We start from the raw sequence: 20,106 nt of genomic DNA, 5'->3' as shown, positions 1-20,106 counted from the left end.
CTGACTTTGACTGCAAGAAACATATTTTGGGAGACTAGGAGGACGCAGTTAGAGTATCTGCACATAACAAAACATATGTAGAGTTCTTGCAACAACAATAGAAAAAGAAGACTCACTGAACAAAAATTTAAATGCAACATTTTAGTGTTTGAACTTATTTCTCAGAGGTTGTTTGAAACATTTTAGAGTGATCTTTCATTGTGACCTTCCCAAGGAACATCTGTGTAGTTAATGATGCTGTTTAATCAGCATCTTGATAAGCCACACTTGTCAGGTGCATGGATTATACTGAAAAGGGAGAGGTGCTCACTCACACTTTAACACATTTGCAACCAAAATTTGCAATTATAATTAAATGTTCTACAAACTGCAGGAAATTAATAAATTTAGAAAATTAGTTTTAAAAAGCTAGGGGAAAATGTCTAGGGAAAGAAGAAAAGGAGCTAGGTAAAAGCTATATATATTATGATCATAATAACATATTTTAAAAATTTGTCACAGAGTGATTATAATTTTATATAATTTAATGTTTTATAGTTTTTTCCAGGTCATTCCTTTTTATTTTTTAATCCTTCTTTTTTCTTCTTTTTAATAATGTCCAGGTGATTCTCTTGTATGTTTTTTGGATCATTTCTTCTTTTGTTGCTCATTGCCTTCTTCCCATGTTTTTGAAAGAAATCAAGCCAATTTGCTCAGGTTTCAAAGTTAAACCTGCAAGAACGCAAGCAAAAAACAGTGCGTTGCATTCAAATTTTTGTTCAGAGTGAATTTAAAAATGCAGTTGTAATTCTTTTCAATGACCAGCAGATGTCTCTTTGTTTTGTTAAAAAACAAAAAAAAAAAAGTTAATTTCTTATTGCAGTCTGATGCTGTTCAACCTTTCCAGCATCCCTGTGCATCACCTTTCACACTCTTTAAACTCATGTTCAACAGTACAGAAATGATGCAGAGGAAAAGCAGAGATATGGGGGCGATTAGTTCTTGACTAATAGGCTAGGCTACGTATGCATTTGTGGCAACAGTATGAAGATAAAATCGGCATTTTTGACCAATTATTTTTTCTTTTTTTCCCTCTGTAAAACCCTTATCCTGCATCAGTAGGTGCACCGTACAGTCAATTAGTGAGACTGTGAGCAGAGTCTTGATGCAACAACAAATCTCATGGCTGTCCTGCCAAACAGCAGCCATTCATTAGGAGGAGGAGTTATTTAACACACACACACACACACACACACACACACACACACACACACACAATACCATCATCCCCGCATTCCGTGAGGTTCACAGATGAACTGAGGAGTTTCTCCGCTCGGTTCAACATGGACTCTCTGAATTTTCTGCTTTTTCTTGCAGTCAGCGCCTCCACAGTGAAAGGTGAGCTGTCAACGTGCGCTTTAATTGATAATTAACTCCTAAAACCTCGAGGATGTTTACCGGGAGGAGGCTGGGGTGGCTCTTTTCATGCGTTTTTTTGCGTTTCATATGTGCAATTAACCTCCCCCGTCCAGGAATGATCCGCCGTCATATCTGTTGTGCCAAATACCGAGTCTTGGTAACAATATCGTTATTTAATGCTATTTTATCACTAGGAGCGTTTATAATGACCTCACTAGTAAACTAATAACTATGTAAATTTAATCAAATAATAATAATTATATTGGAGGAAGTTTTTTTCTTCTTTTAACCTTTAAAGCTAAGTGCTGCTGGACTGTTGACTCGTATTAGTATAAGTCTATATCAAAGTATAGTTAACAAAACAACGTTTTTAAGGACACAGAAGGCTTTATGTGGGCTAACTCTAAGTAAAACAAAATTACAAGACTTGCATTTCTTTTTATGTGATGGTGCAGCCGCTGGTTTTGTTTTTGTGTGTGAGTGTAATTAGTGGAAATGTGTTTTCTTTTTCTAAAAGATGTTATGTATGAAATTACCTTTCATATCTACAGTACAGGGGCGTGTCTAGGATTTGAGGATATTGGGGGCTTAACCGACACCTTTGTAGGCAGATCCAGGGGGATGCTCGCCTGGGATTTTTTGTAGTTGTTTTAATGAACAAACTCTATTTTGGTCATTTTGAATGCACTGTGGCACCTTTTTTACCCTTTAAAACAGGTTTTTTTCTTTATTTCTTATTTTTTAAATTTCCAGATGAAGTATGCAACTTGTTGATAAAAATAGTAGTGGTTGTTAATAAGTATTGAGTAACAGGATACTTTGAGTTGAGTGTAACATTGGTGCTCACATTTAACAAATGAATAAATGCAGAATTTACAATAAAGTAAACTAACTGTTTCTGAATTTTGCATAACAAAAAAAGTGTATATACAGTGTACATATACATACATATATATATATATACACACACACACAGTGTTCCCATGGTCATGGAAAACCTGGGAAGGTCACATTGTCCAAGCCTGGAAAAGTCATGAAATTAGGAAAACTAGTTAGAAGTTTTAGAAAAGTCATTAAATTGTGTGATGAATTTTGTGTAATGAAATTGTTACAATAATCTTGGATAACCATTTAAGAAATTTAGCACAGCTGCATTTTATTTATCTGCATCTGATGACATAATGTAGCTCTAATATGCGTCAATGTGTGACAATGCTCTGTTTACCATCTGGTTTTCTCAGTTACCCCATTAGCAGAAATTATGTCTGAAAAGAGTTTCTTTCTGATGTTCTGATCTGATATATTTTAAAAATGCCCCTGAGGCAAGGAAAAAAACCCAGAAAACATTATGGGCTCTTGAATAGTCATGAAAATTAGGAAACCTGAGTATATATGTACACACATTTATACCCATAAACACTAAACATTGTACATTAACATGCAACCATGCATAAATTTAAAATTCCATTAAAACAACATTATGCATTGCTACAATAGCTATACAACAAAGGAACCTAAAAAACTAAGAACAATACAGTATATCTTTTACAAGTGCTATCACTATCAAAAGTATCAATGGAATGACAGATTATTATATATGGTCCTTTTTTATTATTATTAACACTATTCATACTTTTTGAAACATAGCCAACATATTTAGATCTGGAGCTGTATAAAAAATTGAAGGCTGAAGCCTTGTATGCCCAAGCCTAACAGCTGCTCTGATGTGGTCAAGTAATACTGAAAAAACAAGGTCCTCTTTGCAGCCCTCGATGTTTGCAATACACATTACGTCACAGGTGTCATGTTTTATCATCTGGACTCAGTACTTGTGTTCTGTAGTCTGTGACTGATTTGAACTTCTTACAGCTTTTATGGATGCTATGTGAGGTTTCTCATGGTTAGCTTCAAAGTGGAGACATGCAGACAGTTTTTGTTGATGCATCTGTATTTGTATTGTTTTCTTACGCTGGGGCAAAAGGTTACAAGTGACTGTGTGAGCAAGAGAGAGAGAGAGAGAGAGAGAATATATGTATAATTCTAGCTTACTAATATAATCATTTTCCCTTTATTGGCTATTATTGCTATTCATGTAATCAGTTTTTAATTGAATTCACTGGCTTTAACTGTACTTGCAACACATGTCAAAAGTCATGCCAAAAAAACCCAAAGAAATGAACTGAACTGAGAGGGAGAGAGCTACAAAACACGAGAAATGTCACACGAAGTTCACCATCCATAGACCCTCATTGTAATGAATGTGAGGTTTCTCACAATTAGCTTCAAAATGGAGACTTGCAGACTGTAGTTGATGGATTGGTATTGGTATTGTAGAGAAAGAGAGAGAGAGTGCTGCAAAACAGGAAATGTCACTCCAAGTTCATCATTCAAAGACCTTCATTGTAATGAAGAGCTGAACAGAGGTTCCTGTATTAAAACCAGAGTAACACTGTCCTTTTTGTGCCTTTCACACCACTCCTGTGTGCTGCGACACATGTTTCATCACTGTATGAACTACTTAACACTGCTGCTCTGTCTCTAAGGACATCACAGGTCAACCCCTGCAAATCTAAGAAGCTCTGATAACAATAAAACCTGTTCTTTAAATGGCAATTAGCTCTTGAAACCTTCAAGACATGCTGCGTCTCATCAGTTTTTACGCCAATCTGCTCTGAATTTTGAATATTTTGACTGAGGCACTTAATTTAATGGTAATCACTGACTCAGGCTCCTCAGTCTGCACTTTACAGGCACTGCTTAATTGAGGCTTCCCTGTGAGTGAAGTATAAAGAGGCAGATGGAGAGGAGTCTTGTGTGCACACATGCATGCACATGTAAATGTCTGAGCACATGCCTGGGGTACTCAAAGCTTTTGTCCATCTCTTTGACATTATTAAGACCGCTCGATTGATTAAGAGGTAAAAAGTCTTTGCTTCTCCGTTTCATGGCTCCCAGCTCACTTTCAGCAAGATATCAAAAATGTTTCTTGTCTGACAGCCAGTGATGCACTGGGACGTATAACAGACAAATCTCAGCATACAATACACATTGATGTCGCCTTACTGATCTTCATAGTGAAATTTGATTATGGTGAGGTTTAGAGGTGGGCACGTCCACAAGGGACTGCACTGTGGATAAAGACAAGCTTTCAGCTAATCTTTCAGTCTTTTTTTATGAAAGAACCAGATGCAACCGAGAGCAGAGGAATGGGGATATGCCTACTGACAGGATCTTTGCCAAATCATCGGGATAATGTGCTCCTCATAGGTGCTTTAGGATAATTGGGCTGTGGCCATTAGCAAAGTGACTAAATGCTGCCAAAAACTCTCCATAACTCAAGAGGAGATACGAGAGTGTGTTAAAATGATGGTCAGGTCTGACTTGAGAGTGCACGGTGAGATGAATCCAGTCCAGGTTTGTTTTGTCTGGATGATTGTCTTGCTCTGGTTTCATATGTTTCTCCAACTTAGACTTTGTTAGAATACTGACACTGACTTTAATTTAACTCAAAAAAGACCTTGCCAAACATTAAATGAAATGTAAATTTATTCTAGAGTGAGAGGTTTAATGCAGAAACAGACAAGAGTCTTGAGTCACCAGGTTTAAGGTGGAGCTGGAGTGTAACATGAAGCAAGACTGTAAATGGGAAGTGGTTCGTTAATGACCCAGAGGCTCAGACGGGGATTGGGTAATGTGTGGAGGAGGCAATTGTAGCTTTGGCAGATCCTTTAACTTCAGAAAACCTGCAGTTCCAAACCATTTTAAAGGAGCAGTGTGCAGGTTTTAGTGACATCTGGTGGTGAAGAATGCAGATTTTAGCTGGAACTTCTCCCACTTAAGATTTCTTTGGTGTTTATTGTGCAGGAGGTTTATCCAAAGAGGTCTCCTCTTCTCCAAAACAAAGAACCATGGTGGTTAATCAGGTAAAAACACTAAATAAAGCAGTTCCATGTTAAAAATCAGTGTTTTCTCCAATGCTGTTCAGCTCGTTGCAGAAGGGCTGCTAACTATGATGGCTGACGTGAAAATGTGACGAACGTTTTTTATAGCCAGTGTTTGGGTTTTCTTACTGTGGAAACATAGCCGTGCAATATGAAAATCTCTGTAGACTAGAACCCACTTGGTGTGTAGATATGAATGGCTCATTTTAAGGTAACAAAAACATGAAACATACTTATTATATTCTGTTCCTGCCAATATATCCCTTAAATCCAACATACTGAACCATTAAGCTAATGTAGCATTGTGGCTTTGTGAAGGGCAACATCAGTATATCTATTACTTTGGTCCTGACTTAAACATCTCAACAACTATTGGAGAGATTGCTCAGCAGTTTTGCTCAGATATTCATGATAGATTAAGTCTGCTGACCCCTGAGTTATTTCTCTGTTGCCACCACAAAATATGTTGAGTGAAATACATTTTAATAACTATTAGATGGGTTACTGTAAGATTTTCTAAGATATTCAACATTTCTTGAGGATAAATTCTGATGACTTTGAGCCCCTTTTTATCTCAAATCATTGTGAGGTCAGTATTTCAGTGTGTCCAATACTTCAGTGTATGACCAAATACCTGCAAAACTAATGACATTGCCAGCAGTTTCAGCTGTGCTTTATGTTTAGAGTACACCCACAAATGTTAGCATGTTTTAAAGCTAAATTTAGATGGTAAACCTGGTAAATATTAGGCCTACCCGCCAAACACTTTGAAGTGCACATCACTTCCAACCACTGTCCGTCCTGTCTCAAGGTCCAGTTCACAAAAGATATTGCGCTGACAGTGTTAACACACACATAAACTTTTGCAGTTTGTCTTTTTTTTTGCATTTGATTGCAATTATTCATGTGGCAAAGTAAATGCTGCACAGTAGGCAGAAGCAGGAGAAAAAGAAAACTGATATTTTCAGACCCTCAGCTAAAGGTCCTGACTGACTACCTGCAGAGGCTCTCATCAAAACTTCAGGTAAAAAAATTAAACGTGACAGAGAGGAACTGTATTTGGACTTGAACATTCTAGTCTGTCAGTGCTGTTTATGTTTTCAAATGCACACCTTCATACTGTAAAAAAGATGGCATTGATTTGAGGATAGAAAGAATTTCACTGTAACTGTGGCTGTCAGTGCTGATCTTTTGCAGTGAGGCTGATTTGCAAAGAAAGGGGCCAATCTTGCATCAACTGTATGCTTATTACATCATTAAAACATTTTCAGTTTGGGTGCTTCGAGAATTACACGGTTTCTTTTTGTCTTATTTGTGCAGGTGCAGCGGCTGCAAAAGCATTCCTTGTGTAAATTCGGCCCTGAGTAACAGTGGAAACGTGAGCATGTAGATGATAGCATTTAGCTCAAAGCACTGATGTGCTTAAGTACAGCTTTATAAAGCTGCTAACATGGCTGTAGACTCTTAGTTTTGGTACTTTTTCACCATACTTGTGGATAGCTGCTCATTACTGTGTTTTTTTTCGTCATCAAGGGCCACAGTGTATGAATGTGAGTGAGAATGGGTGAATGATGTTTGTGTTGTAAAGCACTTTGAGTAGTCGCTAAGACTAGAAAAACATGATGTAAATGCAGTCCATTTAGCATTTGCATTGAATAAACCGTCAATTACAAAAAGTTCTTTACTGTGTTACTTTGTCTTTGGATTTTCTATTGGTAAAATTCAGCTCTTTCTCTCTTTTTTTCCAAACAAACTTATTCTGCTTTTGCTATTAAAAAAACAGTTATATAAGACAGACACTGTGCTGAAAAAAGCAGTCATTAAATTGAGTTTATAGTAGAAAAAAGGAAGGTTGTTTGTGCTGTAGGATGGCTATGAAAAAGGGAGTTTGGCAATGAAACTGAAAAGAAGTTGGCAGTATAGTATGTGACTGTGTCAGTCTTTCTCATTTTTATGAAGTGATTCTAAAAGTTTATTTTCTTCTGTAGTTTCTTTTCAAGGGGCTAACCAGCGCAGACTGTATGCAGACCTGATGCGTGACTACAATCCACTGGTGAGACCGGTTAAAAATGACTCCCAGAGTCTCACTGTTAACTTCGGCCTCACCCTCATGCAGATCATGGATGTGGTACGTAAATAATCTCTCACCACACATTATGTAGAGAGGTTTTAAGATAACTCACTCTCTGTGATAATCAGCCATCGTCAGTTAGCGTTAACATTGTCACCGTCTTCTCAATTCACAGATATTAATCTCATGTAAAATGTTTACTTTTTCACTATGGGTTACATCAATACTAGCATTTTTTTAATTGATCAGGAGTTCTAGTTATCTTTAATGCACAATTACATTTTGGATCATTTAACTGTGTCTTGATGTTTAAATTCAAAGCGTAATTTTTAAACAGTTGGTGCTACAGTCCGTTCCTCTCCATTACCAAAGCCCTGAGAGGTCAAGCTGCTGTGGATGTTAAAGTGTTTTTGTGTAGACTATTTCCTCCTTTGTGGAACTTGAAACTTTGAAAACAATCAATACACACTGTAAAGACATTTTACTTCATAACTTTCTCACAGGATGAGAAGAACCAGATTTTGACAACCAACATTTGGCTTCATCTGGTAAGATTTTTCCTGTTATAATGTATATGAAGTCACAAAAAGCCTTGATACACAACCTTATAGTTAAACTTAGCCTCATGTTACATTTCTCTATTTTTTCTTAATTATTTCATCCATTGTCTATATCTACTTATCCTGTTTACATGGGTGGGTTGTAAAACAATGGGCAGAGGGGTTGTTGTGGGGAGAAGAGACAAACTAATGACTCAGGGCTCCAAGAGGTGGGGGCCCCTCGAAAAGCTTTGAATAAAAAGTTTGGTTTGTTTGCATTTTTTAAAAAAAAATCCTAGGTAGTTTGTGCCATAATTTTATTAAAATTGGCTTACCGTGATGTCAACGAATGCACATGGTGGGATGATGCAGCACGGTCCTTATGTTTACACAACAGCGCAGACTGGTTCGGAGTAGGCAACAAAGTCACGGATGGTTAGGTTTAGGCAAAAGAGACGCATGGTAAGGTGTGGGGAAAAAACTTCCATACAGGAAGAAAATGAAAAGTAAGGTGTTTGCCCACCCTATAAGTGCACTTTCGCTCCTTATATTATGTTTATACTGTCTGTGTTATTACCTGACGCGGCCCTTCAGGGTTTCATGTGCATGTGACCGGTTCTGTTCGGCAGTGTCTCATCCGCCAGCATATAATGACAATGCTACTGGGTCTATCTGAGAGCATTCTCATCTGACGTCATCCGGTTGGATGCAGTGGTGGCTTTTGGCATCATGCTTGTACGCGTATTTGACGAGTTCAGAGTGAGAACGGGCTAAAAGGACAGGAGGCCCATGGAGACTAGTTATGCATGGGGCCCAGAATTTGGTGCTGCACCCCTGACAATGAGCCCTTGGGCACAAACATGCAGAACCCACCACCTCTCCCACATTAAAGCAAGACGAACAGACTGTGGTGGTTGTGTCTTGTGGTGGTTGTTTTTTTATTTATTGCTTAGCATCTCTTTGTATTTGTCATGCATCTTTTTTTTTGGTTTTTGTTACTTTTGTCTTTTGGTGTGTGTGTTTTTTCTTTTTGGTCTTTTTTTTTTGTCTCGTTGTGGTTGTTTTACCTGTTTTTGTGGTTATTTTGAGAGAGTGCAAAGAGTGTCTCTTTGAAGTTCCTTTGTGTGACCTTTAGTCATATTGAAGCTCTTGGTCTTGGTCAGTAAAAGTCATAGGAGATAGATAGGCCTACATTCACAGTCAGAGGAGCAGCAGGCGTGAAAGAGGCCTAAAGGTCAAGCTGCTCGACCTCTGTTGCAACTATAGTTCATCTATTGTCTCCCAGCTCTGGTGGAGGCGCACAGCTACCCGGATAGGAGACACCGGCTGACTCTGTTTCTAAAGCAAGCAAGGTTAGAGGAAGACAGATTGCCCCGTTGCCCTAACTCTGTAGATTTACTGCCTTCTCTTTATTTGTCACAGATATGACAGGTGAAGTGATTTCAGGGTGAGCATACGTGTTTGTTCAAAGTCACTGACCAATAGAATCTTCAGGTTCAGAATAACGTTTTTGGGAATATGAAGTTATTCTTTTGGGAAAACAGAGTAAAATTTAAAGATGAACACCCTCAAAAGGACAGCATAAACTGTGTTACACTGTATGTTCAGTTCAGCTGTGATTCTCCTCGTTCGAGTCTTCATTGTGTGTAATCCACTGAAGTCTCCTGCAGTCTTCTTCAGCTAAACCATCCACTCTGGCATTTTTTAATGATCACTTTGCTTCTTTGTGGTCATTTTTAGTCTCTCTCTCTGGGCAGTAAGTGTTAATTTAAGTGATGTTTTGCAAGTGAAGTCCAGGGGGGGCCCTATCTTTTTCGGCCCCTGGGCTTGAGCCCAGTAGGCCTGTTCAGTTCAGTTGTGTGTGGTCACAGGATGCTGGAGTCTGTCTGAGCATGTTTTTATTCAGTGGTTCTGTGTCAGAGTTTGTGACAGATTTTGGCTGTGACTTTCTGAAGTCCTTACAGCTACAACATGATTCCAAAAAGCAAGGCGCAAAGTCCACCGGAAAGCCCGCCCGTTTATATTCCCAACTCGTCAGATAACTGCTGCTTGGTCAGTAATTTGGGCATCGATCGAGGTGGTCGATACAAAAAGGCACCTCTCCAGCAGTATTATATGCCGCTGCTAGTATTTTTTTTTTTTTTTTCCAAATTATGTTTATTGGCTTTTTTTGTTTGTTTTGTTCAGTTGGAATCAACAGGACAAACATTCACAAACCCAAGCCCTCCCATCCCACATAACAAAATCTTTCTCTGCAAAAGAAAAAAACTTGTGATGTTTTTTGAAAGATCTAAGAGACTGTCCATTTCCTGTGAAAATGATGGAAGTGTATTTTGAAAAGACACAATGCATGTAACAGGTTTAAATTAACAGTCTGTCCTGCAATGCCAACAACAGACACAGGACACCTCACACTTTATATGTGGACATGAAAGTCCACTGTTCAAGTGACGATATTTGATGAGCTGAGATGAGAATGTGTTGAAAAAACACAAATTGTGATTTTTAAACCGCCATTTATGATTAAACAGACAAGATATAGCATGTTAATGAGTTAACTTTAGAGGTGCTGGTAAATAGATTTTGTTACCTGTGGACAGAGCCAGGCTCGCTGTTTCCCCCGTTTCCAGTCTTAATGCAAAGCTAAGCTAAATGCCTGCTGAGGTGTTCCCTCATATTTTCTGTACAAACATAAGAGTGGCATCAACCTTTTCATCTAACTGTCTTGAAGAATATAAATACACATTTTTCCCCTTATTGTCAAACTGTACTTTAAACGTAAGCCTTTAACCTGGTATTTGGTTTGTTGATCTAATCACAATAAATGTGTAGTTATTATCTTACAATCTTGTTTATCACAGTCCAGTCTTTTCTTTTTCACCTTCCACGGGGGCAAAGTGTTTCCTTCTTCTCCGTGCAGTGAGATGAAGTGTATGAACATAGATGTTTTATCGCAGCCTATCCATTGTGTGACACTAGTTCCCTGCTGCTGCACTGTCAGCAAGCTGTATCAAGGCTGTATGGTCTGTTTTAAATCACCCCGTGGAATCACAGCAGCGGTCTCATTCAATCTTTCCCCACTCCACACCCGGCACAATCGACTCCGGCTCTCAAACACGAGATAGCGCAGACAGAATCCACAGTATCTACCGTCTGTTAGCGCCGATCCAGCATATGTCTGCTCACACTCACTCAACTTGTATGGACTCCAGGAAAGAAAGTTTAAATGTCCTTAAGATGCATTTATTTCTGAAAGTGACTTTGAGACATTGAAGATGGTTCTGTAAGATTAAAAAACTCAGTCATGCTTTGCCAGAGAGTAGTAATTATATGATTTTTAACTGCCTCAGGTTGGTGTCAGAATGAACAAATTACAAATGCACTGACAATTGTAGCACTTACAGCATAATGGCATAATGAGTGGCCTCAATTCTGGTTGTAGACACCAAGTTAGGGTTTTGATATGGACAACTCAAATTATTATGTATTTCTCTTTTGCCCAATACACTTTTTTATTTAAACAAGCTGCCCTATGGGGTCATCAGTGTGTTTAATTTTAAGTGGTTTAATGGAGTAGTTTAATATTTTGAGAAATATGCGCTGTTGTTGAGAGTTATTGAAAAAGATAAATACAGCTCTCATACTTGTCTGGTAAATATAAAGCACTTTAGCTGAGCACAATGACTGGAAACAGGGGGGACATCTACCCTAGCTCTGTTTGAAGGCAAATCCACGTACAAGCATCACTAAAGGCCCAGACACAACAAACTGACAAAAAAAAACTAGCAGTGAAATGTCAAAATATTCATTAACACAATCAAAAGAATGGCAAAGTAGAAGCTGATGGAAATATCGAAGTAAGTGACTGATATCAGTGTTTTGGTTAGTAAGAGCAGCAAGTTGGTGACTCATGAAACTCACTTTATCGAGCTGTATGGGTGATTCCTGCCTCCCTCAGTCTGTTTCACTCTGGCTTTATTAGCAGCTGACCTTTATACATCTCCATGCTGACCACAGCCACTGTTTGAATGCCATGATGGTTTGAATTCATTAAAACTGAATTAAAGATCTGATTGGAAAAAAACTCATAAAAAAGCCATTTCGTCCAGATGTTAAGAAATAATGATATGATGTTTTAGCCACATCACCCAGCTGTACCAGTTTACATTACTGAGCTGGAACTCAGCCAAACACATCATGTGTGCACATCTGTTGTGGGTCCATATCAAAGAGTCAAATAATGTGAAAGATTCAGTTTTCTAGTCATGTCTCACGACTTTTGATTCACAGAAATTGTGCAGTTTCACTCTAAATAATAATCAGTAAAACAAGTCAGCCACAGCATGTGTTTAATGGCTCTCTGTGATACTGGAGTCGTGGTCCAGACTGATCTCAATATATAATGGATAGATTGCCATGAAATTTCATACAGACAACTATTCAGAGAAGGGAAATCATATCCTCCAACACCACCAGCAGGTTAGTGTCTTCACATATTGAAATGAATCATACTGAATTTGGTGATCTTTTGACTTTTCCTCTCCCAACAACTGAATGCCACAACATTTCCTACACACATAAAGGTTGAATTTTAATAACTTTTCGTGTAGTTCATAATCAGTTCAAAATTTTAAATTGTCCAGCACTTTATTTATATTTACTAAAACCTGGAAAATGAAAAGCATTCGCATCAATCTTTGTTATTCTTTTCATTTCATGCTAATTAGTACATTGGCACGTTAACATGTTAAAAGGGACCTACGCTTTTCTGTGTTTTCTGTCGTACATCTAATATTACAGTGATGGATGTTCATATTGAATGTGGCCAAAGTTCCAAATAATGAATTAAACATTGCAAAAGTAATCCCTGTGAGTTAAAACCTCAGGCTATAGACTGCTCTGAATACTCTGTGGACAACACTTTTCCTGCTTTTGAGACAAGCTGTTGTCAGCTTATGACGTATTCCTTTATATGCTCATCTGCTCCAGGGATGCTGCTTTGGGATGCCTACACTGCTGCATGTTGCTACATGCTAGAGGTTGACAGATTATCAACCTGGCAAGTTATCGTGGCTGATATTTGGTATTTTGCAGATTATCTATATCGGTGTTTTATTTTAATAATTGCTGATAAAATCTCATTAACTACTAATAACTGGTATCGGCCCTGAAAAACTAATATCAGTCAATCCCTAAATACATGCTACTGTCAGGGAAGCATGTTAACTTGGTTTTATTGGTGGTTTTTAATGGGAGAATGTCATACAACATTATAGTCATTCCCCGGTTGTAAGTACACTGCTTTCAGCTGCTATATACTAGCGTTAGGGAACCATGCAATCTTGATTTCCAATGCTGTTTATTTCTCCCTGATCTGGGATCACATTCCTACTGGAACATCTTCAGTTGTGTTTTGAAGCTTTTGTTAGTGATATTTCACAGTAAGAAGTATCACTGTTCATCCATTACAGTTGCAGAGATGTTGAGGACCTGGAACCACTGACTATTTAAGAGCAGACTAGACTTTTTTGGGAGAGGGGCATTAAAGAGACCATCAAAGGGTGAATACAGGTGTACCAGTGCAATTAGCATGTGAACATGTTCCAATAGAAGTCCAAAATACTAGTATGAACCTGAAATCCAGCATAATAGGTCTTGACTCTTGGTCTTGTTTGATGACACACTGTAAACATAAAGCGTTTTGAATAACATATTATTACAATGACATTTGATTTGACATCCAAGTGCAATGAATGCTTCTTCTCTGCACTTATATCCACAAGACGTGACTGGTTAACATCTTCTGTCTGTGCCCATACAAGAAATACAGTTATGTGTCTGACTATAAGATGAAATCTACTAGCTGCAGGCAATTTATGAGTTTTGTTTGACACTCTGGTTTTATAATATGCAGTGCTGTATATTTCATGCTGTTTGAATTGCAAAAAAGCAATGTTCCTTGGAAATTCAAAAAATCCTATTTCTCCCCAGATGTCACTCAAACCTGGCCAGAGACTGAACACAATTCCTAGCATGTCACTGCACAGCTGCTGTCACATACATTTATATTACCCATTATAGCAACTGTCACTGCCACTAGTAAAAAACACACTAGTGTTACAGTAAATCCCAGGTTGAGCTTTCAAACACCAAACAGAGAGCTCCATACAGTTTTAACCCTTTGAAACCCGGCATTCTTGTGCTGCATTCAGAAGCTTTTCACAAGCATTTAAACCCTTGAAACATGGGCAAATTGGTTTGATTTCTTTCAGAAACAAGGGGAAAATAAATCAGCAACTTGGCATGAACCATACATTTCAAAAATTAGTAAAAGGTGACAGGAAAATGATCAGAAAATTAGCACACAAAAAAGAGAGAAAGACAGAATCATTAGAAAATTACCAAATAACTAATGGAAATATCAAGAAAATTAGATTTATAATTATCATGATTATTTATTTAAGATTAGGTTACAGAAAAAAAAATGTTTTTATAAATTATATTTATTTTATTTTTAACACCTTTTCCAGGTCACCTTTTCCAGGTTCAAATAAATACCTTTTCCAGGTATTTATTTGACTCTTTTAGTTGCATTTTTGCTTCTAAGCTAAATGTTCTTGAGAGAAATGTATTTTTTATTTTTGACCATGTGTAATCTCAGATCAAGAAAAGATGTATTGCACCAGATATGGCTTTTAGCTAATGTCCATCTGCAGTCCCTATGGCAGGTAGACACAAGTACAATATACATTAGGAAGGTTAAGTAAACTTAAGTCAGTACACATAAAGACATTATATGAAAGAGCATTATAACAGTACAAAATACAAACACAAAAATCTAGCCAAGTCGCTTAGGCTTCAAAGGGTTAAAGGATGTGTTGAAGATATGTATGTGAAATGAAAAAAAAAAAGAAAATGAAAAGTACATTATGTTTCTGTATCTCGCAGTACTGGGATGATTGTTACCTCCAGTGGAATACATCAGAGTATCCAGGTGTGACCAGTGTGAGATTTCCTGACCATCTCATTTGGAAGCCAGACATTCTGCTGTATAACAGGTAGGTATTGTAAGGACAGATCCGCAGGGTGCTGCACTGTAATTGGATATGCATGGTGTCAGACTCAGCATGCATGCATTGTCCTCTGCACAATATAACAGGGGGATCTCTGGAGGGACGATGCCTTTTTGGATTTTTGGATTCCAGTATTAAAAAACGAGATTGTTACAATGACACCGGCTGTGATATTAGACACAGCTGAAATGACTTTTTGGAGACATAAAGGGATAACTGGTTTTGGCTCCGATCTTTTACTGAAAATATGCAATTAAGGAAAACATTGGGCCAGACAGACTGTCCAGACCAGCGTCACACGCAGATTACTACAGAAAAAACTGTTTGCTTTTAATAACTAAATGCTTTGTGAATGAATTTGCACGTCAGTGCATGAAAGTTTGAATAATTAAATGAAACTTTTCCTTTCTAATTTTAAAGGACCGCTTTGCTTTAAATAAGGCTTTGTTCTCTAAATTCATTTTTTTTGACTACTAAATTTGTTATGTTTTCATGTGCTCTTTTCTGACAGCAGGAACTGTAGTCCCATGGTGTGACAGTCTTTTTTTTCTCTCAGTTGACATTTTTGTGAAATCTGCTCCACAAATGGAGCAGAAAAGAAAGTCTCAGAGAGAAGTTTAGGGTTGCAGGTTTTTGGTAATGACAAAATCTCACAAACATGTGCCTACTCATTAGCAGGTTGCATTCATAAAGTTGAAACCAGTTCTTAAAGACAAGTTTGTGCTGTTAACGGCCCAGGAACCACATTTGTGTGTTTTGCAGCATAAATGAAATCGCCAGAAGCAAAAAGCTTTGTTTTGCTTTACACAAACTACGTTGCAGTTGCACAACTTAAACGTCACAACTACAAACACTGTAAAAACATGTTAAAACATGATCGAAAAATATCAGATAGACAGATAAATCTACAAGTTAGAGTGCGACTCTATAAAGCTATAAAGGCGGACACGTGGGATTAATGAGTTTCTGTGTCTGGTGTGATGATGTCTAACGTACTTCGACAAACACTGTAGTCCCATTTAACCACTTGTTAGCAACCGCCTTTTTTAAGATGAGTAAAACCTTAAAAGTTCTAAAATCAGGTTTAAGCAGATTTATATTATGTTGCAGAACAAAACGTCTCAACATCTTTAGCCTGTGTTAACTATAGACCTTATTTAAGGCATTTTACTGAAAACCCATTCAAAAAACCTATAGACTTTAAGACGAGGGAACTGGAAGTGCTAAAAGGCTAACGGACCTCCGCGTTTTAGGACTCATTGCTTTTCACTTTATCAATTTTAGGCAATTTCCCCTCAGGGATCAATAAAGTCTTTCTGCTTCTGATTTTATTGGCTTGGCATCATTGCAGACAGATAGTGCCTTTCCTCTGGCTTCCCCTGGTTAACACCGTTAGCTCTGTCGGCATTTTGGCTGTCGTTTAGCACTGTTAGGGAGTTAGCACTGTCAGCTGCTAGCCGCTAGGTTAGCCACCTCCATATTGAGAACCAAGACAACTCGTACACTCTGAATTTCACATTCAGCCCCTTTGAAGAGGAGAGGGCATATGACAGCATGTACCTTTTTTATGTTCTTTAAAATAAATTCCAAAATAAAATAGGACAGACTACAACTTTATTTCACACCAGAGTGGAGCATCGCCTTAAGCTTAGCAGAACATAAAAGCCACCTGAATCAAATAAATATATTCAGGTGGCTACATGTCAGAACATGCTGAAATATTCAGGCTTCTGCTCTGGTTTCATGGGGTCTGGAAACCATCAGACCCCATGTTATTACAGGACTTATTCAGAATATCCTGCAGAGAGAGATCCACAGAGAGAAAATGAAAGATAGATACCAAATTACCAAATACCAAATTTAAACAAAACTAATTCATTTTGGAACAATTCATTAAAACTGAATTAAATACATATACATAAATACAATCTGAATATCCCTCACTTTCAAAACTAAACAGTTGAGTCTGGTAAAATCATGTTCATAAAGTGTATTTTTTTGTTGTTAAATTCAATGCAAGAGTAAAGGGTCAATCAGAAACGTTACTATAGTGCCTCATTGATGGGTTCATCCTGTTAGATAAGCTGTTTATCAAAGAGGAACGTTACACTTCAAGGTTAGTGGTGCTCTGCAGTTGAAATATATTCAGTACAGTCTAGACGAGAGCTTCGGAGCAATACATCATTGAGACAAATGAATAAATTTGTATACAAAAGATGGGAGAAAAAGCATTTTATTATATGTCCCTAATGGAAAATGCCATCCATATCACCATTAATCAATCTGTAAAAGAAAGATCTGTACAAATCACATTAGAGGCACTCTACTCTCCCATCGACTAATGAGGGAAAACGAATTGTACTTCATTTGTCATTGTCCCTCTGAGTAAAGCCTTGATTTGAGACTCTTTGAATTAGATGCTGCTGCAAGTTAAGTTTTTTCTCCTCTCTTTCAACTTCAGCTCAACTATGCCTCAACCTCTGGGGAGTTCATTTGGAGGGAGTGAATTGTGGGTAGCAGGGGAGAATGAGGGTAACCACTGAATAACCATCTCCAGGGAATAGTTGCGTCAGTTGTGACTCCGCGTGTGCTGTGTACCTGCTGCAATAACGAGCTGGAGAAATATTTGTATTTTCCAACCACAGCTGTTCGGCTCGCTGTTTGTGGCTCATCCAAATTTAATGTTGCATCCTCATAATAAATAGCGGTTCTTGCAAAGGTTACATCAGTGATATGAATTTATTCAAATGTTTTTCACTGAAGCTCCTTTTTGACTACAGATAACTCTGCAGTAAATGCTGATGTAGCTGCATGTTTTGTCCACAGTGCTGATGAAAGATTTGATGCCACTTTCCACACCAACATTTTGGTCAACCATTCAGGCGGCTGTTCCTACTTACCTCCAGGTAAGAGTTATAATCTCGGTCAGCTCTGACACAGAAACAGAAAGTTTACTCTTTGGAAAGGTTAGATGTTAGATGTTAGATGTTCGATCATTGCTCCCTTCCCCTGATGTTGTTCCGCACATGAAAATATTTTGAAATAGTCACACATTTTGTTTGTTTTTGGTAAAACCTGCTAAACAAATGCCAAATTTAAACATGTTGGCTAAGAACACAAATTTAAACATGTTACAAAAATAAAGGGAATTGGCACTTCAGGATAAAAGTTTTGTGCTGGAAATTCACTGTAAAAATAAAGTGTGTCAAAATAAAGTGTGTTTTTGGACAAACTTGAGAACATGATCACGAGTCACTTTTGGTCCATTCAGAATGGACCTGTGACCCACTTTTAGACCACAACCCACTAATTGGAAACCACTGTGCTACTCAATGATATCAAAGGAAAGACATGCTATTTCTTAAACAAAGTACATAGTTAAACCTTTTTTTTTTTTTTTTTACCTCCAGAGTCTAAAACAGAATGCACATAGGAAAGAAGTTTGTGAAAATTACATGTAATGTTATGTGAAGTAGTGATAATCTCTGGATCACACATGGTTTTGTGGTTGGCTTAGTGTACAATTATGAATTATTCTGACTATGGCATGTCAAAAAGACAATAAAAACATTCTTTTGTATCCGTCCGTCAATTTTCACATAATTATCCAGTTGTGGGGGTAGCAGGTTTTGCAAGGTATTCCAGATGTCCCACTTCCCAGCATCATTTTCTAGCTTTTCCTTGGTGATCTTGAGGCATCCTCACACCAGATGAAATATATGATTCTTCCAGCGTGTTCTGGGGATACCCCTCACCAGTCAAGGGGGCATATCTTGAAAACATCAGGAGTCTCCAGCCATCCTGATCAGATGCTTAAACCACCTCAATAGACTCTTTCCCACACAAAGTAGCAGCAGCTCTACTCAGAGCTCCTCCTGGATGTTTGAGCTCCTCACCCTATCTCTAAGGCTGAGCCCAGCCAGGACACGGAGGAAACTCATTTCGGCAGCTTGTATGCCAGATCTCATTCTTTCGGTCACTACCCAAAGTTCATGTCCACAGGTGAAGGTCAGAATGGAGATGGACTTGTTTATCAAAAATTTTCCCTTCTGGCTCAACACACTTTTCACCACAGCTGTCCGTTAAAATGTCTGCATCACTGCTAAGCTGCAGCACACCACCTGTCCAACTGAACTCAGCTCAGTTGCCAGAAAAAATGGCATTGTATGTTTCTGTAAGCCACGGATATATATGAACATTATTATATAGCGGACACTTTACGTTTAAACAACGCTGTGGTTAATGTGGTAAGTTCATATGCGAAAACCATATGAAAAGATCACGTTTTGGATTAAGATTCCCAATTTGGGGGGCAAAATCCCATCTAGAAAGGCAGCGATGTCTCTGTAAACCAACCATTTTTCATACCGCTATCTCCGTTTGAAACATAGTGACAGGTGGCTTAAAAACACCCATGTTTGGTGACTAAAAAGCCGCTGAAAACACAGTAATGACTCACTAAAAAAACGGTTTTGTTGTTTGTTGGTTTCGAACATTGGTCTATAGCTCAGCAGGAGTTTTGTGTCAGAGCATCCACAAAGTCAGCTCATATAATACAACTCTGTAGAAACTTTGATACATATGAAATTTGTAAGTTTAATGTATTTGTGGTTTGCAGTAAACTAAAATGACAGCATTTTCTTCTGGTGATGGGCTGTTGAGCTCTGTTTGCTCAGGCTGTAACTCCCTCCCAAATCTCATTGTTTAATAGTTTGTATCAAAACTTTTATGGAAAAATACATGAATCAAAAGCAACTAGAATTCAGGGAACAGTAGTGAAGATGAGGTATCATTGTTTTATCATGACTTAATTAAATGCAAACACACCAAACCACATTTAGCAACTGTCAGCCTTTTTTATTCTTTTTTTTCATAAAAATTATTAATTGTATAATTTACAAAAAAAGAAGAAGCTTTAGTTCCCATCAGAGGTGCATTTATCAAACAGACACAATCATCTTTCTGATTTTATAAAACTGACAATCAGCAGACTCCTATTATTGTGCTGTGTAAACATGATAAACTGTGTAAACACTGCTGGATTTTCTTCTGGGGATTTCCACTGTCAATGAGAAAAACAGCAG

The 20,106-nt window shown here is 37.9% G+C and overlaps 1 protein-coding gene across 4 annotated transcripts in view; it reads left to right on the top strand.

The window, feature by feature from the left end:
- The window catches only part of chrna7a (cholinergic receptor, nicotinic, alpha 7a (neuronal)), a 44,544-nt gene that overhangs the window by 10,022 nt on the left and 14,416 nt on the right, over nt 1–20,106 (top strand). For 3 of the 4 annotated variants that reach the window (XM_042491473.2, XM_088075108.1, XM_088075110.1), the window contains 4 exons: nt 7,328–7,467; nt 7,914–7,958; nt 14,898–15,007; nt 17,849–17,928. In XM_042491473.2, the coding sequence (XP_042347407.1) occupies nt 7,372–7,467; nt 7,914–7,958; nt 14,898–15,007; nt 17,849–17,928 (331 nt within the window). In that variant the 5' untranslated portion in view covers nt 7,328–7,371. Of the gene's footprint in view, nt 1–1,236; nt 1,378–7,327; nt 7,468–7,913; nt 7,959–14,897; nt 15,008–17,848; nt 17,929–20,106 lie in introns of those variants that run through there. The other variant, XM_042491464.2, reaches the window with a different exon arrangement.

The sequence above is a fragment of the Plectropomus leopardus genome, chromosome 1, assembly GCF_026936395.1.
Source record: "Plectropomus leopardus strain MGB_pleo_1.0 chromosome 1, ASM2693639v1, whole genome shotgun sequence".
NCBI lineage: Eukaryota > Metazoa > Chordata > Actinopteri > Perciformes > Serranidae > Plectropomus > Plectropomus leopardus.
Note: the sequence above shows the minus strand (reverse complement) of the source record. Positions and strands in the feature narration are given on the sequence as shown.